General features: G+C 39.8%; 1 protein-coding gene across 11 annotated transcripts in view; it reads right to left on the bottom strand.

Annotated features, from left to right (window-relative positions):
* The window catches only part of dip2ca (disco-interacting protein 2 homolog Ca), a 190,742-nt gene that overhangs the window by 19,540 nt on the left and 150,569 nt on the right, over positions 1 to 20,633 (bottom strand). For 7 of the 11 annotated variants that reach the window (XM_049463090.1, XM_022681072.2, XM_022681076.2 and 4 more), the window contains 12 exons: positions 19,799 to 19,938; positions 17,076 to 17,212; positions 15,966 to 16,174; positions 15,041 to 15,155; positions 12,674 to 12,875; positions 8,952 to 9,061; positions 5,782 to 5,862; positions 5,004 to 5,127; positions 4,764 to 4,885; positions 4,500 to 4,611; positions 2,567 to 2,676; positions 730 to 860 (listed from right to left, as the gene is read on the bottom strand). In XM_049463090.1, the coding sequence (XP_049319047.1) occupies positions 730 to 860; positions 2,567 to 2,676; positions 4,500 to 4,611; positions 4,764 to 4,885; positions 5,004 to 5,127; positions 5,782 to 5,862; positions 8,952 to 9,061; positions 12,674 to 12,875; positions 15,041 to 15,155; positions 15,966 to 16,174; positions 17,076 to 17,212; positions 19,799 to 19,938 (1,593 nt within the window). The remainder of the gene's footprint in view (positions 1 to 729; positions 861 to 2,566; positions 2,677 to 4,499; positions 4,612 to 4,763; positions 4,886 to 5,003; positions 5,128 to 5,781; positions 5,863 to 8,951; positions 9,062 to 12,673; positions 12,876 to 15,040; positions 15,156 to 15,965; positions 16,175 to 17,075; positions 17,213 to 19,798; positions 19,939 to 20,633) is intronic. The other 4 variants (XM_022681074.2, XM_022681095.2, XM_022681079.2 and 1 more) reach the window with 1 other exon arrangement.

Genomic DNA, 20,633 nt, shown 5'->3' with positions numbered 1-20,633 from the left:
AAGCTAAGCTAAGTAAACAAAACTGTTTCACTAAAGCTGGAGCATTAGCATTAGCGGCTAACCGCTAGCAGTTAGCAGCTAATGAAAGTGCTACACTGAGGAACCCTGAGTGTTTTAGAAAGCCAGGGGGATATCAGCTACTGGTTCATCACACGTAGCTTGTTTTAACACGGTAAACGCACAGGCTACTGACCGATATACTCTCCTCTGAACGGCGAAAGAGCTAGCACGGTTAGCGGCTAATACTATTGCTGCTACTGCAGTGCTAACTGAGGTTAGCAGCAGGGTAAAGGCTGGTAATACTCACCTCTGAATGACAATAGAGCTAGCGCTTAGCATGGTTAATGCTAATACAGCTTCAGTAGTGTTAGCCGGGGTTAGCAGCAGGCTACAGGCCGATAATACTCACCTCTGGAAGGCCAAAAAGCAGCTAATGCTAATACTGCTGGAGAACTAAACTGAAACCCCTGTATAACACTGTACTTCAGCAGAGTGAAGAATATGGTATATGTAATATATGTAGTGTGGAGCACTGTACATCATTACAGGTTCAGTGGTCACTGGTTCCAATTCATTATAAATATAAATATAAGAGCCATTATAAATACTGTATCTGTATAATACTACAAATACACTACAGTATACTGTAGCTTAACTTAGCTGTTACATTACTGTTAGATCAGAGGTGAGTCTCCCCCTCAGTATTCCAGGCACTAGTCACATCCGTACCTGCAGAGGCACCAGAGGACGAAGCCCAGGCCGCAGTACGGGTCCAGGCAGATGGCCACCTCGCGAGAGGGGTACAGCTCACACTGGAGCTTGATTGAGCGGCAGAAGGCACTGGTGGCGGAGTGAGACATCTGCAAGATGAAAAGAAGAGGAAGAGAGAGACATAATGAAAATGAGGTAGAGGGATGACAACAACAATCTGACAGCAAGATTAAAAAAAGATAAAGAACCAGAGGAACCAAAGAACCAGAACCAGAGAGAGAGAGAGGCATATATGAACAAATCGAGACAAAGAAAGACAGGAAGAGAGGAATAAAGACAGCAAGAGAGGCAGAAACACAGAGGCAGAGTTAGAAAAAAGTAGAGGCAGAAAAAAACAGAGAGGGAGAGAGAAGAAGAGAGAAAGATGGTGGCAGACAGAGAGGCAGATTTAAAGACAAAAAGATGAAGAAAAAGGTAGAGAGAGGAAAGAGATTAAAGAAAAGACAGACAAAGACAGAGCGGCAAAAGTTGAAGATAACAAGAGGCAGAGAGAGTGTGAGAGAGGCAGAGAGAAAGAAATAGAGGAAAAGAGAAAAAAGTGAGGGAAAGAGGGGGAAAGAGAGAAAGTAGAGCTGGGCGATATGGGCCAAAAAAAAAATCTTAGATTTTTTCGGGAGGGAGGGGTGGGGGGTGCGCGGGAGAGAGGGGCGGGGCTAAGCTCACTCTAAAAACAGAGAGAGAGGGAGACAGAAAGAAAGAGTCAAAAGGCAGGAAAAAGGGCAAACAGAGAAGAGCAAACAAGTGTGGATAGAGTGAGGCTGAGTAAAACAGGTGGGGAATTAGGGAGAGAAGAGGCAGCGTAAGAAAAAAAGAGGCAAAAAAATGCTAAAAATACAGAGACAAAAAGATACAGAGAAGAAGGTAAAAAAAGATGCAAAAAGTCAAAGAGAGTGATGCCAAGGGAAATAAGCATCCCAAGAGGATAAAAAAGACAGAGAGATAGAGAGGAAAAGGGGAGCAAAAAGAGATAGTGACAAGCAAAGAGGGAGATAGAGAGAGAAATAGAGAGAGCGAGAGAAAGAGAGAGAGAGTGGCAGGGTGAAATTTATATTAGCACCTGAGTTACTAATGTGACAGGAGTGGTGCTGCAGCCTGAGGAAAGTGCTGATGTGGCGTCACAGGGCTCTAAATGCTGTAAAATGTCACTTTTCTCTTTTTCTGACAGACTCCAGATACTGTAGTAATGAGGCCAGTCTGCTGTGTTAAAAAGCTATTTACACTAACATTCCAACTCATCAGCAGAGTCACCGCCGAAAATTATTACCTCACCCAATTATGCTAATTTACCCTCGGCCAAACAACAGCAGTTATTAACAGTCAGGTTTTTCACTATTCATTAGCGCACATCATTTGAGGAATACGCTGCTGAATTCTGAGACCGGTGCGAAAGCAGACGGGGAGTGGAATTGCTTTGTTTGTGAGTGTTGAAAACACAACGGGCGGTCACCGCGTCGTTCCAGCACAGATGATGGGACAGTAGCGGGTGGTCTCAGTGGGCACACGGTCCACTATTAGTCATCTTTTTCCACTGGCCTGTTTTCCATTGCAAAACAATAAAAGAGGAGAAAGCTCATGTTCTTCTCTGCCCTCCACACCTAATATTACATTTCATCACCCACCACCAACCAAACACTGACCCACGCTGGAAATGTTTTTATAACTGCAGCAGAGCTAAACGCTGAAGAGTGTGAGCTCACTCATCAAACACAGATAATTTAAACTCTTATACGACTGAGAGCACTGGGTGTATGTAGCTTTATTTGCCCCTGAATAAGATTAGCGGGTTAATCTGTACCTTTACTCCTGCTAGCATTCCTGTGGTGGACACACTGAAGTCCAGGTAGGCCAGCGTGTCCGGGTTGGAGGGCTTGTATAGTTGAGGGGGCTTCTTCTTTGGCAGATCATCTAAAGAAAACAAGAGACTTGTTAGTTAAAATAACTGTTAAATATCACAGCAGCATTAATGCAGAGCAATAAAGGATAAACAACTTGTGGAGAATTTTTTTAACCTGCTGTGAGTGAATGAATGAGTGAGTGTCACGCTCTATCTCTGTTTTTTCCTTGTTTTCCTACCCATGTGTTTTCTTGCACATGTTTCTCTGTGTTCTCCTTGTCTCCGACCTTCACTTCATTGCTCCCACCTGTGTCATTTGTAGCTCCGCCCCCCATCGTTACCCGTCCCCAGGTGTTTCTTTTTTGCTGTTCCCTTCCTGTGTATTTATAGCCCCATTGTTTCAGTTTTCAGTTGTTGGTTCTTGTGTGTGTTCCAAGTTAGTCAGGGTTTCTTTGTGTTTCTTTGTTTTTTCAGTCTCAGTGTACTCTGTGCTTCTTTGTTGTTTAGTTTTTGGTTTATTGTTGTTTCTTTTCCTGTTTTTAATAAATAACCAGCATTTGCGTCCGCCTCCACATTTCCTTGCTGCAGCACCCTGATAGTGTGTGAGAAAGTGAGGTTCACATCTAATAAAACTCTAAATTAGTCATCTACAAAACCTTTTAGGCACAAATCCCTTTTTAATTTAACCCTACGGCTATTCTCAAATTCAGTATCAACCTTCATTCTCTGGGTCAATATGATCCCAACAATTTAAACCTCCAGAAAATGATTATAATTAAAGATAATTAAACATGTTAGCAAAGTTTACTCACCAGTTTCTTTATGTTCGTTTGACAAATTATCAGTAGTTCTAGCATTATTATAAGTGTTTTATTAGTATTATGTAGGTATTATAAGTATTGTGTTTTTAAGTCAGGGCCTAAAGTGGAGGGTCATTTAAAGAAAGATTATAAAACTGAATGTCACAGTGACCTCAACATTATTACACTGCACAAATATTGATATTTTTCATGTTTTATGACAATAAATCAGACTTAATGAAACAGACACTGAACATTGATAATAGAGATAATAGGAGGGTTAAAAAAGGGCACACATTAGGGGTGGGAATCACTGCCCATGATAACGATGATATCATGATACTGTAATTCTGTGATACTTAATATATCACAAGACAATTATCTACAATGCTCTCTGTAACACAGCATTTGTGTTACAGAAGAGGACAAAATACTCCTAAATAGGCAAATATCAGGAATTATGATTTTAGGAGTCTGTTTAGTCAAATTGGGAGTGAAAAATATTAAATATAAATATTTAGCACCATACGTAGATAAAAAACAACATGATACATTCAAAGTAAAGCAATCCATCCATCCATTTATCCATTATATAAGAAGAATTTAAATTGTACTCCAGGGAACATCCTTTATTTGAACAGAAACAATGTATAATCAAATAGTTTCATTCATATATTGGGTAACACAAAACACCAACATGACCTACATATTATTCCTACACTAACCATGCTGTTGTAACTGTGTTTAGGATCTATGTAAGTTGGATAATAAAGTAAAATTTTGTGATGTATGCAGTATGGACTGTCACAGTTAAATGGCAAATAGATTAAAAATAATCTAAGCTTAAAGATCGGCTTATTTTTTAAATGTCATTTCACTTCCTTACCTATTCCACTACATAAGTGCACAGTGCATTAATAGAGGGTCACAAAAATGTCATTTAAAAAATATGGATCACTTAGAAAAAAGATTTGAAAAGCACTGTTCCAGAGAGAGCCCTTTTTCATAGCAGCAGCTCCACTACTGTGGAACAGTGTGTGTAATAATATTATATTACACTGGATAAAGAGTGTATGTGAAGCCAGTCTGCTCACCTGTGTCAAGGACAGGAGGCCACGTCCTGACGTCCACTGCGGCAGACGCTTCCTTCGACTTCAACAGCTTGCATATGACCTGTGTGGTCATCACACAGGCTGACCGACTCACCTGCACATACGGACATCATCAGCATCATCAAATACAGCTTACGGAGCTTTTGAGACTTAAAAAGCTTATTTTTTGCAAAGATACAGATATTTGTAGACTTTAAAGATGACAATAATTGAGCTAATGATTACTTAGTTTAGATCAGTACCAACCTCAACAATCATCTTCACAGTGGGCAGGGTGGTGGCGATGTTCTGAGGGTGCGGCGGGCGCACAGTGATGGGCACACAGCCGGCATACAGGCACCCGTAAAAGGCTGCAATTAGGTCTATACCTGCAGGAAGAAGTGAGGGCATAATGTATATGAACAGATGATGTTCTATTATTTTATTGATGATACGGGTTAATCTATTCCCCTGCTCTACAAGTCTACGGGTGCAAGTGTAACATACCTGGCGGGTAAACCAGAGCTACATGGTCTCCATCCTGCAGGTGTCCTCTCTCCATCAGCATGGCCGCAATCTTCTCCGCCCGTTTATGCAGTTGCAGACACGTCAGCGAGCTCAGGATTGCCCCCTACAGACACAAATACACACATACAAACACACCTTTTAGCCTTTTATACCAGAAATCCCAGCATAGCAGTCATGTTATTTAAAACCTATGGTTTAAAATTATTATTCTTAGATACAAGATGATCTGGGTTAACTGTTTCCTCAGATAACCATATGTATTTTATTTATCCATCTCTATTATCTATTATTGATTTGTGTACCGGTATGTGTGTATATGTACTGTATGTATGTGTGAAATTAATTTAAATTTAATTAATGTAAAAAAGAACGATTTGTAATGCATGGGGACAAGATCATTAAAGCATGGAAATCAGCTCATTAAATGCTCGACTTTACTTGGCTTTATAGTCGTCCTAGCAATTTAATTATCTTGGTCCTGCATTTTAATAAGTTGTGGCCACACATCACAATCTCGCCACTATGCTTTGATACATTGATTATTAAGTGCTTTTGCAGGAGTGGGAATGCCCACATGTGTACAAGTTGTGAGGGGTTATCTTGTGAGTGAGGCTCAACACTGGCCAGTGTGCTCACAGCAAGTTGATGTGAATTATCGTAGTTTAAGGGAAGTTTAATAGTGGGTACCAGATTTCCAAAGTTGTGTGAACATTTAACATTCCTCGATCTATGTGTTTGTAAAGCTGGTCATTATTACCCGTGAGCTGAGCAGAGTGAAGAGCACATGGTCCGGGGTGGTCTGCGCCCGCCACTGTAATACCTCAGACAAGAAGAGGAACTATACAAGAAGAGAAAACACTCTTTCAGTAAACATCAAAACCCTGCAACACAAACTGTATATAGAAATAGTATAAACAGTTCACAGCATTAAAACAGTGTATTTTGCATGAAACCATAATTAACGTTTAAAAGGAAGCTGTTTCTATCACATAGGTATCTCAATAGCTGTAACTGTTAGTGTTAATGATGATAATATTTAGAAATATAACATTATTTACTCAATTGGAAACAAAGCACAAGTTAACAGCACCTTCTTAACATGCGGAAATGTGGTTGCTAAAGCATCAACAGCTTTGTTTCATGTTAACACTCACAGGGAGAGCTCCGTTAAAGATATTAGCAGCTGGAGTTGGCATTACCTCGGGTCTGAAAGTGGCGAGGGTGTTACTTCATCATTTACAGCCCTGTTATTCCCAGGTGACGTTCGAGCCCGTCTTAAAAAAGCAGCCAAACACAAGCAATCCCACTCACACAAACTGGGCCCGATTTTCAGAGGCATGAATGAAATGGCGCAATGAAAAGAGAGAGCGAGAGAGAGGTAGAGAGAGAGCATGCTCGGGGTATAAATGAACATGCAGGGGTGTAAATGAGCATGGAAAGGTGTGAACCCCGGGGCTGGGTGGCATGCGGCGGTGTTGGACGACTCGTACTCGTGTAGGGTTGAGCTGGGTTAAACGGCATGCAGAGCGAGAGTTAGAGGAACTGATGACTGTTCCTGCACTCACATACTGATTAACTGTGAGGGACAGGGTGTGTGACATTGGCTGATTTGGAGACAGACAGGGAGGAGAATCACAGAGAAGGACACAGAGAGAGACAGAGACAGAGAGAGAGAGAAAGTGGAAGAGCAACAAGGACAGAATCAAAGACGTGTGAGTGAGCAAGCAAATGAATGAATGAGTGAACAAGTCGGTCCGTGATCAGATTTGTGAGTGATTGAGGGAGTGAGTGAGTGAGTGTATGTGAGTAAGGAAGTGTGTGAATGAATGACTGAGTGTATAAGTAATGGCACAAGTACAAATGAGTGTGTGACTGACTGATTTAGCAAGTGTGTGATCAAGCAAGTTTAACCCCTTAACAGGCCAGCATTTTATTATTATTATTATTATTTATATTCAAGCAATACATAAAAAGCTTTCATGTTTGATCAATGTTTCTATAAATTGTAATTGTAATTGTAATAGAAATTATAAAAAAAATCTATTTGTGAATAAGAATGTGAATAACTTATTTTACTGCAGAGAAAAAGTTTTTTTTTTTTTACACTTGTAGCCTGTATACATTCCAAGGCCTGTAAAGGGGTTCCCAGCTGGCCACCAACGTCAAAAGACGTTAATTTCTGGTTGAATGTTGGTCATGACGTCAGATGACAAAAATGTCACGTCAGAATGGCGTCTAATGCTGTTACGTGCCTGCAGGGTTAATACTGAAAAATTAAAGAAATGGCACATGTGAAAATGAGTGAGTGAGTGAGTGACTGATTTAGCAAGTGTGTGTTCAAGCATCCTTTAATACTAAAGAATCTACTAATGAGAATGTGACTTTGTTAGAAAGCAAAGGAGTGAGTGAGTGAGTGAGTGAGTGAGTGAGTGAGTGAGTGAGTGAGTAAATGAACGGGTGTTTGAGGTTGTAAGTGAATGAGTGAGCACTGGTCGAAGCAAGTAAGCAAATGAAGGAGGGAGTTAGGAGTCAGCAACAGAGTAAGCACGTTTTTGAGTGAGTGAGTGAATGAAGGTGTGAGTGGGCATATGTGACAATGTGATTTGTGAGAAAGAAACCGATTGAGAGGGTAAATTAATGAATATGTGAGGGAGTAAGTGAGTGAATGAGTGAGTAAACAAGGGTGGTAATTAATGAGCGTGAGTGTGAACAAGGAAATAAGCTTTGTGGGAAAGAAAGTGAGTGAATGAACAAACAAGTGAACAACCATGTGAGAGTGTGAGTAAGTTAATGACTATATAAGATAATAAGAGAGACTGTAAGTAAGGGAAGAAATCAGTGATTGAGGCCATGAGTGAGTATGTGTGTAAGTAAGAGAGTGAAATAACTAAATGAGTAACTGAGGCAGGGAGGGAATTAGTGATCAAGTGAGCGAGCGAGGGAGCAAGTAAGTGAACAAGCGATCAAGTTGGTGGTGAAGTGAGTGAATAAAAGGTAGTAAATATATGAGAGACTGTATGAGTGAGTGAGTAAGTGAGTGAGTGAGTGAGTGTGTGAGTGTGGGTACAGTAGTGCAGTGCGAGTGTGTGTGGGTGAAGGTGGTGTGTGCAGCAGTCATGCTGATGCAGTAATGGCTGCCATCTTTCAGCTTGAGAGGACACAGTAATGGATTCTGTCTGAGCGAAAGCTGACTGACTGACAGCAAAGCAGAAAGCAGAGAAATCAGCGTAAGACATACAGAGGCAGAAAACAGCTCCCCGTGAAGAATAATTACTCTGATGCCTGCTCTGCCCCTACTGTTCCACGAATGTCAGCCAGGTTAAAAAAAGCAGAAAAGCTTTTTCAATCCAATTTACAAAATCTGGACTTGTGAGATGAAGAAAGCAAACAGTTCTGCAGGTGCGTCTGTCGAAGTGTTGATCCAAAATAAAACTATTAGTGCGTTTATGAGCGAGTGCATGTGCGTGATATTACAGAGCTGGCCAGGCCCCAGAGGTCTGGCGGTTCTCGGGACTGTGTGCTCTCTGCAGACTCCAGCTTTTGACAGTTATCGATTGTAGAGATAAATATGTAGTAAGAATTAAACGAACCTCCAGCCTCCCTAAAAGCGGAAAGATGAAAAATGACTGCGGCACAGGCAGTCCAAAATACAGCACTCATAACTGGACGTGGTTATCTATCTCATCCGGGTAATTATGGACCGTGGGGCTTTGGGTGGGGGGTGGGGGGGGGGGCTTGCTTATCTTCATGATAGATGGGGCTGGACACTGACGAATGCCTCCGTTTAGCAAATCAAAATGCAGGCTGAAATGAAAATGGGTGCATGGGTTGCATGGGTTGGTGAAAGGATATATGAACCAATGGATGGATGGATGGATGGATGGATGGATGGATGAAAATCGGGGCCCCATGGTGCCACACACACACCTTTCTTGCCTGATCATTGTCTTCGATCTGTCCCAGGTCTCTGCCGCTGGCCTGTGCGATCCTCTTCCCCGACACCAGGTTTCCTACCATTACTGAAGCCGGCCCGATCTCTGCACAACACACAGTGAACGGGTCACACACTGATACACACCCACACATACACCCACGAAGACACTTCAAACAACAAAACAGATGCCACTGTGTCATTCTCTCTCTGACACACATCCGCATGCAAATTCTCCAACGTTCCTGAGTCACAAACAAATGGTGCATGCAAACTGCTCCAAAAAATACAGCCAAAGCGCCCACCCACCCACACACTGATAAATACAAACACACACACACACACACACACACACACTGTACAACTTGCATACTCAGAAGATATAACATTTGAAATAATTGAAATATAGAAAAGGATACATATTGTTTGTACACTCCAATTAATTTCCTCCATACTGTAAACATATTACTCCTTTAAATTATAAATCTTTTAGCAAAAAAATGCCTCTTGCTAAACATGACTGTACTGTACATGTGTTTCATTATCTTGTTTTCTTGTCATAGAAACTTCATCTAGGAATTTTAACCACAATCGGACATGAATTTCTCCCTCATTCACACAACTACAGTAACCTGTTCTAAAGCAACACTATGTAGTATCTGTACCTTAAAAATGACTTGATTGATTAATTGATTACGGCGCTCTATTTAATCAAATAAATAGTGCCTCTATTGTTGTTAGTCTAGTTGTTACTTTGCACTACGTAACACATTTGTGTAAAATCCTACAAAACTCTATGGCTCAGTACACACAATTACTTCACTTTTAGTTTTTTACTTCTGTATCTTTCAGCTTGTCCAGAAATGCATATATAAAAGAATGTTGTGTAGAGGGGATCAAAGTGCATTTTACTTTCTTACTGTAGGGGGAGCCCAGAAGCAATAAATACCCATTTTCACATAATGCTACTTTAAACTGAGTTATGTGTGTACATCACAGACTCAATGTCTGTATTATTTTAATCTCACTATTGGCTTTTGGATTCTTTAAAGCAGTATAATTGTTAAGAGCATAAACAACTCACAGCAAGAGCTAAACAGGTTAAACAGGCTACATCAAAGACTAACCAAAGGAAAGAGGGTTCCTGAATGACTGTGTCTTTCATTCTGCTTACAATGTATGTCATACTGCAATTGTGTTAATGACTAAACAATTAACCATCAGTTTAGTTGCACTTAGCATTTAACATATTTCTATTCATTTTAATAGCAGTACACTGTGTTATAGCTTTATAAATGGACAAAATGAGGTTCGCCAAAATGTATTTATTACTTCCAATAACTCTGCAACACAGCATCCCTGCCATCCAGTGAGAGCAACAGTGGTTGCATGTTCCAATCAATGACGGTACATATATTATATATAATCTCATATATCAAATATACAGTTAATAATTCAGCTCCTGCAGGACTGTAGCCTCATCACAATACAGGCTCATGAGGGAAACTGGAGCTGTACTTTGTTGCAGCTTTTGTTATTTTGTTGCTTATTGATTTGTACAGAGTCTGCTGAAGGTATCGCTTTAAAAGATTTTAAAGCTGTATTTTATTTTAACAACCTACAACCTACTACAACCTTGTATTATTACTAGGGGCAGGACAAAGTGTGCAGGACTGCTGAGCTTTTGTACTTAGGATGGCTCCAGAAACTGCATTAACAGGGTTAACTGCCTTAATACTCAATACACTGACAAATGTAATGGGATACCTGTTCATTCGCTGTTTCTTCCAAAATCAAGGGTTTTAAAAATAATATCCTGTTTTTGTTGTAGTAATTATCTCTATTGTCCAAGACAGGTTTTCTCCTAGATTTTGGAGTGTTGCTGTGAGGATGGATTTGATTGCATTTAACGACACTAAGGTCAGGATGTTGGATTATCACTCACCCGCTATTTAAACTCATCTCAAAAGTATTGGAAGAGAGTTTTTACTATGTAATGCTGGGGTATATATATATATATGTATATATATATATATATACATATATATATATATATATATATACATAGGCACACTATCAATATTTTCCGGCCTATTTTCAGACATAGCCTAAATAGGCTATGTTAAGCAAATAAAAGTGTAATTCTTAAAAAAAAAAAACATTTTCTTTTTAAAGTCAAACAAGCACTGGATGTTAATCTACAGAGATTTCTCTCCTGAAAACTGTTCATTTGGGTAAGTAAAGCGCTTCCATTTATTTACAGGAAGGTTAGATTAACAGTTTTCCACTAAGTCATTAGCAGCTAACCGCTAGTGCTAGCTGTGGTTAGCGGCTAATGCCACCCGACAGCGCTACACTAAAGAACCCTGAGTGTTCCGGTAAGCCAGGGCAATATTAGCTAGCGGTTTGGCCCACATAGCTTTGTTTAACACGGTGAGCGCACAGGCTACAATCCGACAGACTCAGCTCTGAAACTGTAATTGAGCGCGATTAGCAGCTAATACTAATACTGCTCCAGCAATAATAGCCAGGGTTAACAGCAGGCTACAGGCTGATAATACCTCTGAACTGTGAAAGAGTTAGCAGTTAGCAATGCTATTAGCAAAGGCTAATGCTAATACTGATGGAGAACTAAACTGAAAATCCTGTATAAAGCTGCACTTCAGCAGAGTGGCTTTACTGCTCCTTTTAACCTGACTGATAAAATATATAATACATAAGGCGCATCGGATTATAAGGCGCACTGACCGTTTTTGGAAAATTCAAGGATTTTAAGTGTGCCTTATCGTGTGGATAATATGGTACTGGTTTATGGATTATATTTGAAATAGGATGTTTATATTTATTATATTTATATTTAAAAAAACATATTAAACATGTTAATGGTTTTGTTTATTAGAAAGGGGGTCCACACATATTTGAACATACAGTGTATAGGTTATTAATACTACAGTTCTGAAACTCCTATTACTGGTTCTAGTTTCTCAATTTGTCATTAGCCACATTAGCAAGTCTATTTGTAATCACCAAGCTCATGGTTTCAGATAAGACAATAATAGTGTCTTTTTGTTAAAAGGTGAATATAAGTTGTTGTTAATTCATATTAGCCTCATAGCTCCAGTGCAAAACTGTGGAAGCAAACTTCAGACACCGAACATGTACTGGCTTCTCGATTATATTTGCGATAATAGGAACATTGTGTTTAATTTTTTGTCCTCTAGATTTGTCCAGAGGTCTCCCACATGCATTGTCTAAGGTCTTAATAAAGTATATCACTTTAAAAGATATTGAAAAGCAATATTTGCGCAAGAGAACAAGAGCTGGGCTTCACACAAAGGATGGTTTAAAACCAGCTAAACTAGGATAATGGTTTAACAGCATTGATACAGAGTTGATACACTATGGGGCAGTTTCCCAAACAGGGATTTAGACTAGTCTTGGAATACACAGCATTTTAAGTGGAGGTTTTCAATTGAAAGGGAAAATCTTTCCTAGGACTAGTCTTAATTCCTTTCCTGGGAAACTGACACAAAATGGACAAAATCTTGGTGCACCTGTTCATTGTTTGGATTCATTAGAAGGTGTCCACAAACATTTGGATATAAAATAAAAGTTAGAAATAGAACTGACACTGAACATGTACTGGCTCATCGATCATATCTGGCGTAGGAGGAACACTGTGTAAATTAATTTCCTTGGCTGCTCCATTCTTACATACCTGGCTGTTTCTGCCTGGGTTTGGGCAGGTTGGTGACGCAGGTGTGGGGGCACATGAGCACGTTGCAGGGGTGCAGCGAGCCCTCCAGGAACAGCTGTTTGGTCTCCGACAGGTGAATCCCGCCAAGGGGCGTCTTGGGAAGGGTGTTCGCTGGGACCAGGGCCAGACAGAACACACCCACATTGTGGATGCTATCTATCGCCTGCAGAAAAGGAGGCATATCAGTCAGAGAAGAGGATTAAAAATACCCACAAAAACAAACGTGGCGCATCAGCGTGGGCTAAAGCAGGACCGCCTGCAGAGAGCAAAGCAGACGTGCCGCAGCGCCTGACCTTTACCACCGCGCGCCTCTGCAAATTACAAAACACAAATAAAGGGACAAGGAATAAATACCATACGTCCAAGATTAATGACCTGCAAACAAAAAGAGACGAGCCAAAAGAAAGAAGGAAACATCAGCGTTTGAGTTCTGCTATTCGGGTTTGTTTTTGCACCCTGCGTACGACCGGGCTCTTAAGAACATGCTGATGTGCAGACTGGAGCAGGTCAGCCATAACCCAAGCTCTAATTGAATCTGAAGAGAATGTTGGAATTCCACAGTGCTAAGGGTGAGAGAGTTCACCTCCAGCAGAGCTTTATTCCAGATATGAGCCTAGATGTGAGTGAACCTGGCTGCGGCTCAAGCTCAGGAGATCATAGGATATATCTCACCTCATTACATCTGTCACTGTGTGTTTAAATGTTTGACTACATCCATATAAAAGCTGATCAATATCCCCCAAGTCAATCTTTGCAAATAGCACTTATTATAATATTAAAAAGACAAATACAATATGCTATAAAGGACCTGTATTCTACACTTTACAAAAACGTTTTCCTTAAAATCTTCTACAATTTCTGTGTGTATCTATAAAGCTTAAAAAGTTGTAATCAATTTAATGCACAATTTTATAAAGTTTTCTTTAACCCTTTAAAGACAAAAACAAAATATAATCAATAATAATAATCAAATAATTCCCAGATTTAAATTTTTTGTTCTTTAATTATATTTTGAAGTTCTTATTAGATCTTCGGACTAATTATTCATACAATAATGAAAGTCAAATAAAGTAAAAAATGTAAAAAAAAAAACAAGAAAAAAAAACAAGAAAGTGTTTTGAAGGTAGGAGAGAAAAAAAACAGTTAGGTTAACAGATTTCTAAGTAATTTTGGAGCAACTCTATACGTCTATTCATCATGAAATACAATAGAACACAATACAAAAAAAAAAACTTTTTTATAACATTTAATAATCTATTAAACAATAAATAATTTAATATTAAAAATGTTGCAGGAATCTCATTTTTTGATACTCATTTTATGATACACTTGGATTTAAATGGTTAAAAATTATGTTTTTGCTATTGTGCTTTTAAAATGACCTTTGTCCTGATTGGCTACCCTGTATTGTAACTCAAGCAAGTTTGAGACATTTCTAGCAATAACAAAATCATGCTGTTATTGTAATTCTCACTCTATTCAGTATTTATTTTCTTTTTATTACTGCTCACTGACACAAGCAGAAATATGATGAGAAAAGAATATAATCCTTCAACTAATATTAAATTATCAGAGTTAGTTGCTTCATATGTGCAGTATTGTTTTGAGGAATGAAAAATCATGCATTCCATTTCAGCCTTTTCTGATTTCAGAGACAACAAGCCTACATTTGTTAGAGCAGACTGTCTATACAGAAAATGTATGTAAACAGAATGTAAATGTAATATTATGTAAGGGACTAATTATGTAGTACTGTTGTTAGATTTGTATTTTATTTCTAATTTGTTTTCCATTTTCTCCCCAATTTATACAGACAATTACCCAACCCACTCAATAGAACTCCTCCTATCACTAGTGATGCTCCAACACCAGGAGGGTGAAGACTAGCACATGCCTCCTCTGATACATGTGAAGCTAGCCACCCCTGCTGCTGATGGAAAGCGCAGTGACTTGGTTCTGCTACATCAGCTCACAGATTTTTACATCTGATTAACATCACCTTTTGGAGTAATAAAGGGAGAGAACGCCATCTACCCACCCAGAGAGAGCAAGGCCAATTGTGCTTTCTCAGGGCTCCGGCAGCCGATGGCAAGGTACATGAACAGCATTCGAACCATCTCCTGATTTGTTGTTAGAATTAAGCGGTCATGTAATGTAAACTAAATTTATAGCATAAAAACAACAAAAATTGTAAGGTTCACTAAACTCAACTGTATGATCACACTATCAAACAAAATTTCTCTTTATTACTACTGGAGACTCTGGAAAAACAAACAAACAGAACTGTCCAAAATAGAGTCTTATAGAGAGAAAATAAGACATACATACCTGCAGCACTCGACTCATCCACTGAAAGCTGTCCTCCTCAGTGGAGTCAGGCCTCTGCTCAGCCACCACCACAATACGCTCGTCATGCAGCACCGTCACAGAGAATACGGCTATCCTGCACAGCGACAAGCACACAAACACACTCTTTTAAAGAGCAGGATAGAGTCAGTAACAGTGTGCACAGGAATGTGTTGAATGCTCCCCATCCAGAAACAGTTTTAACAGTTCAAGCAAAGTTCTACAAAGCACTCAAACAGCTTCCAAACCCGGGTTAACAGCTCTCCACACTCTCCTGTGTACATACACTTACTGTGCAAACTGTAGGACTGATTAACACACTGTAGCCAAACAAGATTCCACACATGCTGGAAATGACCCATGTGTGTGTGTATAGGAGTGCTTCTTTTTATACTTTTTTATATAAAAATAAGAGATCAATTAAAAATTATGAGCTTCTTTGATTTTACCAAATTGAAAACCTCTAGAATATAATCAAAAGGAAGATGGATGATCACAAGCCATCAAACCAAGCTGAACTGCTAGAATTTGTGCACCAGGAGTGGCATAAATTTATCCAAAAGCAGTGTGTAAGACTGGTGGAGGAGAACATGCCAAGATGCATGAAAACTGTGATTAAAACCAGGGTAGCCCGTGACAGTGTAATCCTGGTTCTGCATGTATAAGAACAAGCTAAATTTGCTAACTTAATATGTATTTGCATTACATGACTATAAGCTAATAATGCTATGAATTCCACAAAAAGGTATATATTATGGTTACTGGGTTTCCATAGGGGTAAACTAGCATAAGCATTAGCTTTCTAGTTAGCGGTTTAAATGTATGGTCTAAATCAGAAAAGTTTAGATATGAAATGTTATGTTTTTTTGTTTTTTTTTATCAAAGCTTTACAGCAGCACTGACTCACCTGCCCCTATACACAAACTTCATGGGCTCCACAGCCAACGCGGTGGCAACAATATCATCTGCATTGTGCCTCCTCCCACTGACCACCATAAGGCCGTCCATCTTGCCAGCAATGAAGACCAAGCCCCCCGGCCCTACGAAGCCCAGCAGGCCCGTCCGAGTGAAGGGGTACTCACTGATAGGAGCACCAGAGTTACTCATGGGGAAAACCTACAAACAGAAAAAACAATTCCTTGATTTATGGTGTGTCAGTGTGTCTTTGGCTTCGTAATGACTATAAAAGTATTGTACGACTCAAAGCGCGCAAAAGGCATGGACTAGTTATCTTTATTAATTATAGGTGTTTTATGGACGTAACGTGAAATTAAACCAATCAGTGTGTCACTTTCCATTCTCTTTAAGAGCAAGGTGAACTCTTGGTGAATTGGTAATTTGGTGGATTGGTATTTTAATGGCGCAGCCCTTCTGCGCTTCTCAGCAGATGTTATTTTATTCTGTATTCTGTTAATTGTTGATGTAAAAGTTGGGTCTGTGCATGGCGCACCAGCATTAGCAAGACAGAACGACAGAGTGAACATCTGACGGGTGACTGTTGTCAGGGTTTTAATCAGTCAGTGGCGCATCTGTGTTTTCCGCTGTCAAGATAGCAATACGCCAGACATTTACCTGATCACACATGACTCCCAGACCACCACGATCCCTAGTTGTAAATATATATTCGTAAACTCTGTGGCTATTTTAATGGCGCAGGTGCAAGGTGTGAAAACAGACTGTTTGCGGCGGGTGGTAAGATAGAAATTGACATAGCAACGCAAGGAATGATCTGTTATTAATTACAAATCAATTCTACTGTATAAAAAATAACCTATTGACTATTTTTGACATTTCAAGATCTGTACAAAATGTAAAGGTTAATGAAGATGTACCATGAAATAAACACACAGCTGAGATATACTATGATGCAGTCACATTAAAAAATGATCCAATTCATCTCATGTATTGGAAGACAACCAAAAAGTCGACATCAAGGTGTTAAAATTGTATCACTGTAGCAGTAAAAAAAACTCCAAATGGAGAGGCACTCTAATGACTGCAGATTTTGTGCGCGAACCTCAAAGGTGTTCTTCGTCATGCCTGAGAGCCCATAGTACGATGTTCCCGTGGCGACTGAACACACGCACAACTCTCCGATCTCATCAGTTCGGCACAGCTGAGGAACTCCCTCTGGTTTCACCACACACATCAAAGCTGTGGGAACAGCAAAAGAGCAAAAGCACACATGTTTATGAGCCAATAAGAACAGCAAATAGATTCAGTCCCAAAGCACAGAAGATGCACAGCTCAGAATTTAGCCCCCAAAAACCAAAGAGCGTTTCATCACTGAAATATAAACCCTCGGCTCAGGCAGGACTCGAGTTGGAGTCAGAGATGAAAGAGGATGATTTTGTTTTGGAGCGAATATAGACCCTGTTTACACATGAACACCTTATCCATTGTGAGAATTGGGATCAAATATGAATAAGACCAAAGCACACTAAAATGAAAACACACCCAAAACGAATTTAAAACATGTATAAATCTGATTACTCAAAACACTTTAGGAGTTGAGTCACATGTTATGGCAGTTTAAATACATCTGTCTCTCCAAGATACATTCAACAACCATAACACCAGTAATAACTGCAGCACAACAAGTGCATCAACCAATTCTATCCCTAACAGCAACCAGATTTCATTCTGACTAACTTGAGATGCATTTGACTACCAAGTGTAAATGCAAGTGGATAAAATCAGAATAATATAATACAGATACTAGTCACATAGTCAGATACTAGGCCATTGTTTTGAAACTCATTCCTCACTCTACATTTAAAATATATTTGTGTTTTTGCATTTGCTTCATATTAAAAGAGAAATCTGGTGTGAAATGGACTTGGGATTTACTGAAACATGATACCGAGTATGAACTTTTGTCAAATAGCTCACCTCCATTCACCCCCAGAATCAGTAAATACAGTGTTTTAGCCGTTGCTCCCAACAAGCTTACAATACTAACAATAGTGGCCCAAGCAAAGAAATCTATATACACAGTACCTTCAGGCAGTTTTTCTTATATCACTATAAGATTCATGCATTTCCACTGAATTCATTTTGCAGTTTGTTACCTATTGGTAAATGCTTGTCAGTAGATTTTTGTGACTTACTGTATTTTATGCATTATAAGGCGCACAGTATTATAAAGCACATTATCAATGAAGGTCTATTTTCTGGTCTATTTTCATACATTAGGTGCGCTGGATTATAAGGTGCATTTTAAGAGACACTATAAGGAACTTCTAATTCAGCAGGTCTCTCTGCTGGGTGGTGGTGGGGAGGTAGCTAACTAAGTTAAGCTAAGCTAAGCTTAGTAAACACAAATGTAATAATAAAAACTTTCTTTTAAAGTCAAACGAGTGCTGGATGTTAATCTACACAGATTTCTATCCTGAAAACAGTTTTTGTGTGAATAAAGCACTTCTGTTTATTTGCAGTAAGCTGTAAGCAGTAGGCTGGAGCATTAGCATTAGCGGCTAACTGCTAGTGTTCCTAGTAAGCTAGGGCGATATTAGCTAGAGGTTGTTTTTACACGGTAAACACGCAGACTACAGTACGATATACTCCTCTTTGAAGTCTTTGAAGAGCTAGTGTGGTTAGCAAGTAATGCTAATGCTACTCCAGCAGTGCTCTCCGGGGAAATAGAGGTTAGCTGCTAACACTAATGCTACTCCAGCCCCGGTGGTGGAGAACTCAACTAAAACTCCTGTATAAAGCTGTACTTCAGCAGAGAGGCTTTACAACACTGCTCCTTACAACCTGACTGATACAATTCATACATAAAAGTTTCAAGGTGGCGGCAAGAGAAATACCTCAGAGCACTGTGTGTATAAACTGCCTTGTTTTAATAAACTACTTGCAAACTTGTAAAGTTCTTAGTGCCTTGTTTTAAATGTCAGGGTCTTCGGAATTCTTGAAAATAAAGCGTGGAGCTACTTTGACCTTGTTAATGGTGTAAAAACGGTGACTTCTTTGAATGGATAACACTTTGCAACAATGGCTAACATTGTAAGCCTGTTGGGAGCATTGGCTAAGTGCACTGTATTTCGTAATGCTAGGGCAGAACGTAGGTGGTTTTGGAACACTTTCTCATTTAGTATTTCTTCTGAAATCAGGGATATTAAAAAAGAGATTATCCTGATTTAGTTTGAGCAACCGTCTCATATGACTAAGAAAAACAACTCCCCAACTCATCCCAGAAGTACTGGATGGAGCACTATCATTCTAGAAAAACTCAGATCCACTGCTTTACAGCTCAATACTGGAGGCATTTATTACAAGCAGTGTCTACAAACATTTGGACACACAGTGTAGAAAGAATGAACGTTGCAACATTCAAAACAATCGATGATAATTATTGTAGTGATCTAGTGTGGTTTCATTTCTAAGCTCTTGTAGGCTTATGTTTTTAATAACTGCATCAAATGCGTTGTCTGCACTGTTTGTTTACATGTCCTTCAGAATGCCGTGGCAAATCTAACACTGTGTTATTAGTTTTATAACAAGGTTTGGAGCTCCCATGCAAAATCCCTCACCGGTCCAACAATATTGCAGATCTGACTCTATATTGACATTACAAATCTAAATTGGACTGATTGTGTTTTGTTGGGGGTGGGTGTGTGGGTGTAACGGTGTGTTGTGTGTGTGTGTGTGTGTGTGTGTATATCTAAGTGTGTCTCTGTGTATGACTCACAACTGTGTGGGTGAGTCATGTGAGTGTGTGTGTGGGTGTGCGTGTACCTCCAGGCATGACCGTGCCCACGTCCTGCACTGTCAGTACAGAGAGACGCTCCTCCGTGTCCACTCTGATGACTCCATGGCTCAGACCCTGCATGGACAGGACCCCTCGACCCGGCGGCTGGTTGCTGTCATCTGTGGGCCTGGGCCAAACACAAACACAGCAGGGGTGTAAAGTCACATCAGTGCATCGTGATGCACTAACTTGAAGGTGGTGATTCAATTGCACTTCTGTTAGATTGCTAGAATTGGTAACATCTAACCTAAAGAACTATGATGTGTGTGGCTCATGTTTGAAACCATAGACTGTGTATAGCTGGACAGAGCATCGTCTCTCAAAAGTGAAGCCACCACAGGTCGGGCGCCCCCTGCTGTTCAGTTGCAGAAAGCTGTGTAACCCCACCCATCCCCATAGGTTTCAATGGCAAAACAGACAAATTTCAATCACGTTTTTTTTTTCAATATAATGTAATTCTAGTGTAAGCTCTGCTTATATTGTCAAATTTTTATGTCCCCACAGAATTCGTTTTTAAAACGTTATTCAACTCTATTCAAAAAGGTGTGGTTTTTGTAAAAGGGCTGGTTATGGGCGGGACCAAACTAGACCGTCAGCTCTGCTCCGCTCTGCTCTGCAGCCTGTGACCTCGAGGCAGTCCTCAGGGGCGGGATTATTTAAATGAGAAGGCTGTCTCTCCACAATCTTTCTCCCTCCTCTGGTCTCTACTGCGCAGACTCGGGTATCAGGATCGCCAACATGGCAGAAGATTTTGGCTTCATTTTCATTAAATGAATGGGAACAGTGACACGGCGTCCATCTTTTTTTACAGTCTCTGTTTAA

Source organism: Astyanax mexicanus, chromosome 1 (assembly GCF_023375975.1).
Source record: "Astyanax mexicanus isolate ESR-SI-001 chromosome 1, AstMex3_surface, whole genome shotgun sequence".
NCBI lineage: Eukaryota > Metazoa > Chordata > Actinopteri > Characiformes > Acestrorhamphidae > Astyanax > Astyanax mexicanus.
The sequence above is the reverse complement of the archived record's forward strand: the minus strand, read 5'-3'. Positions and strand labels throughout refer to the sequence as shown.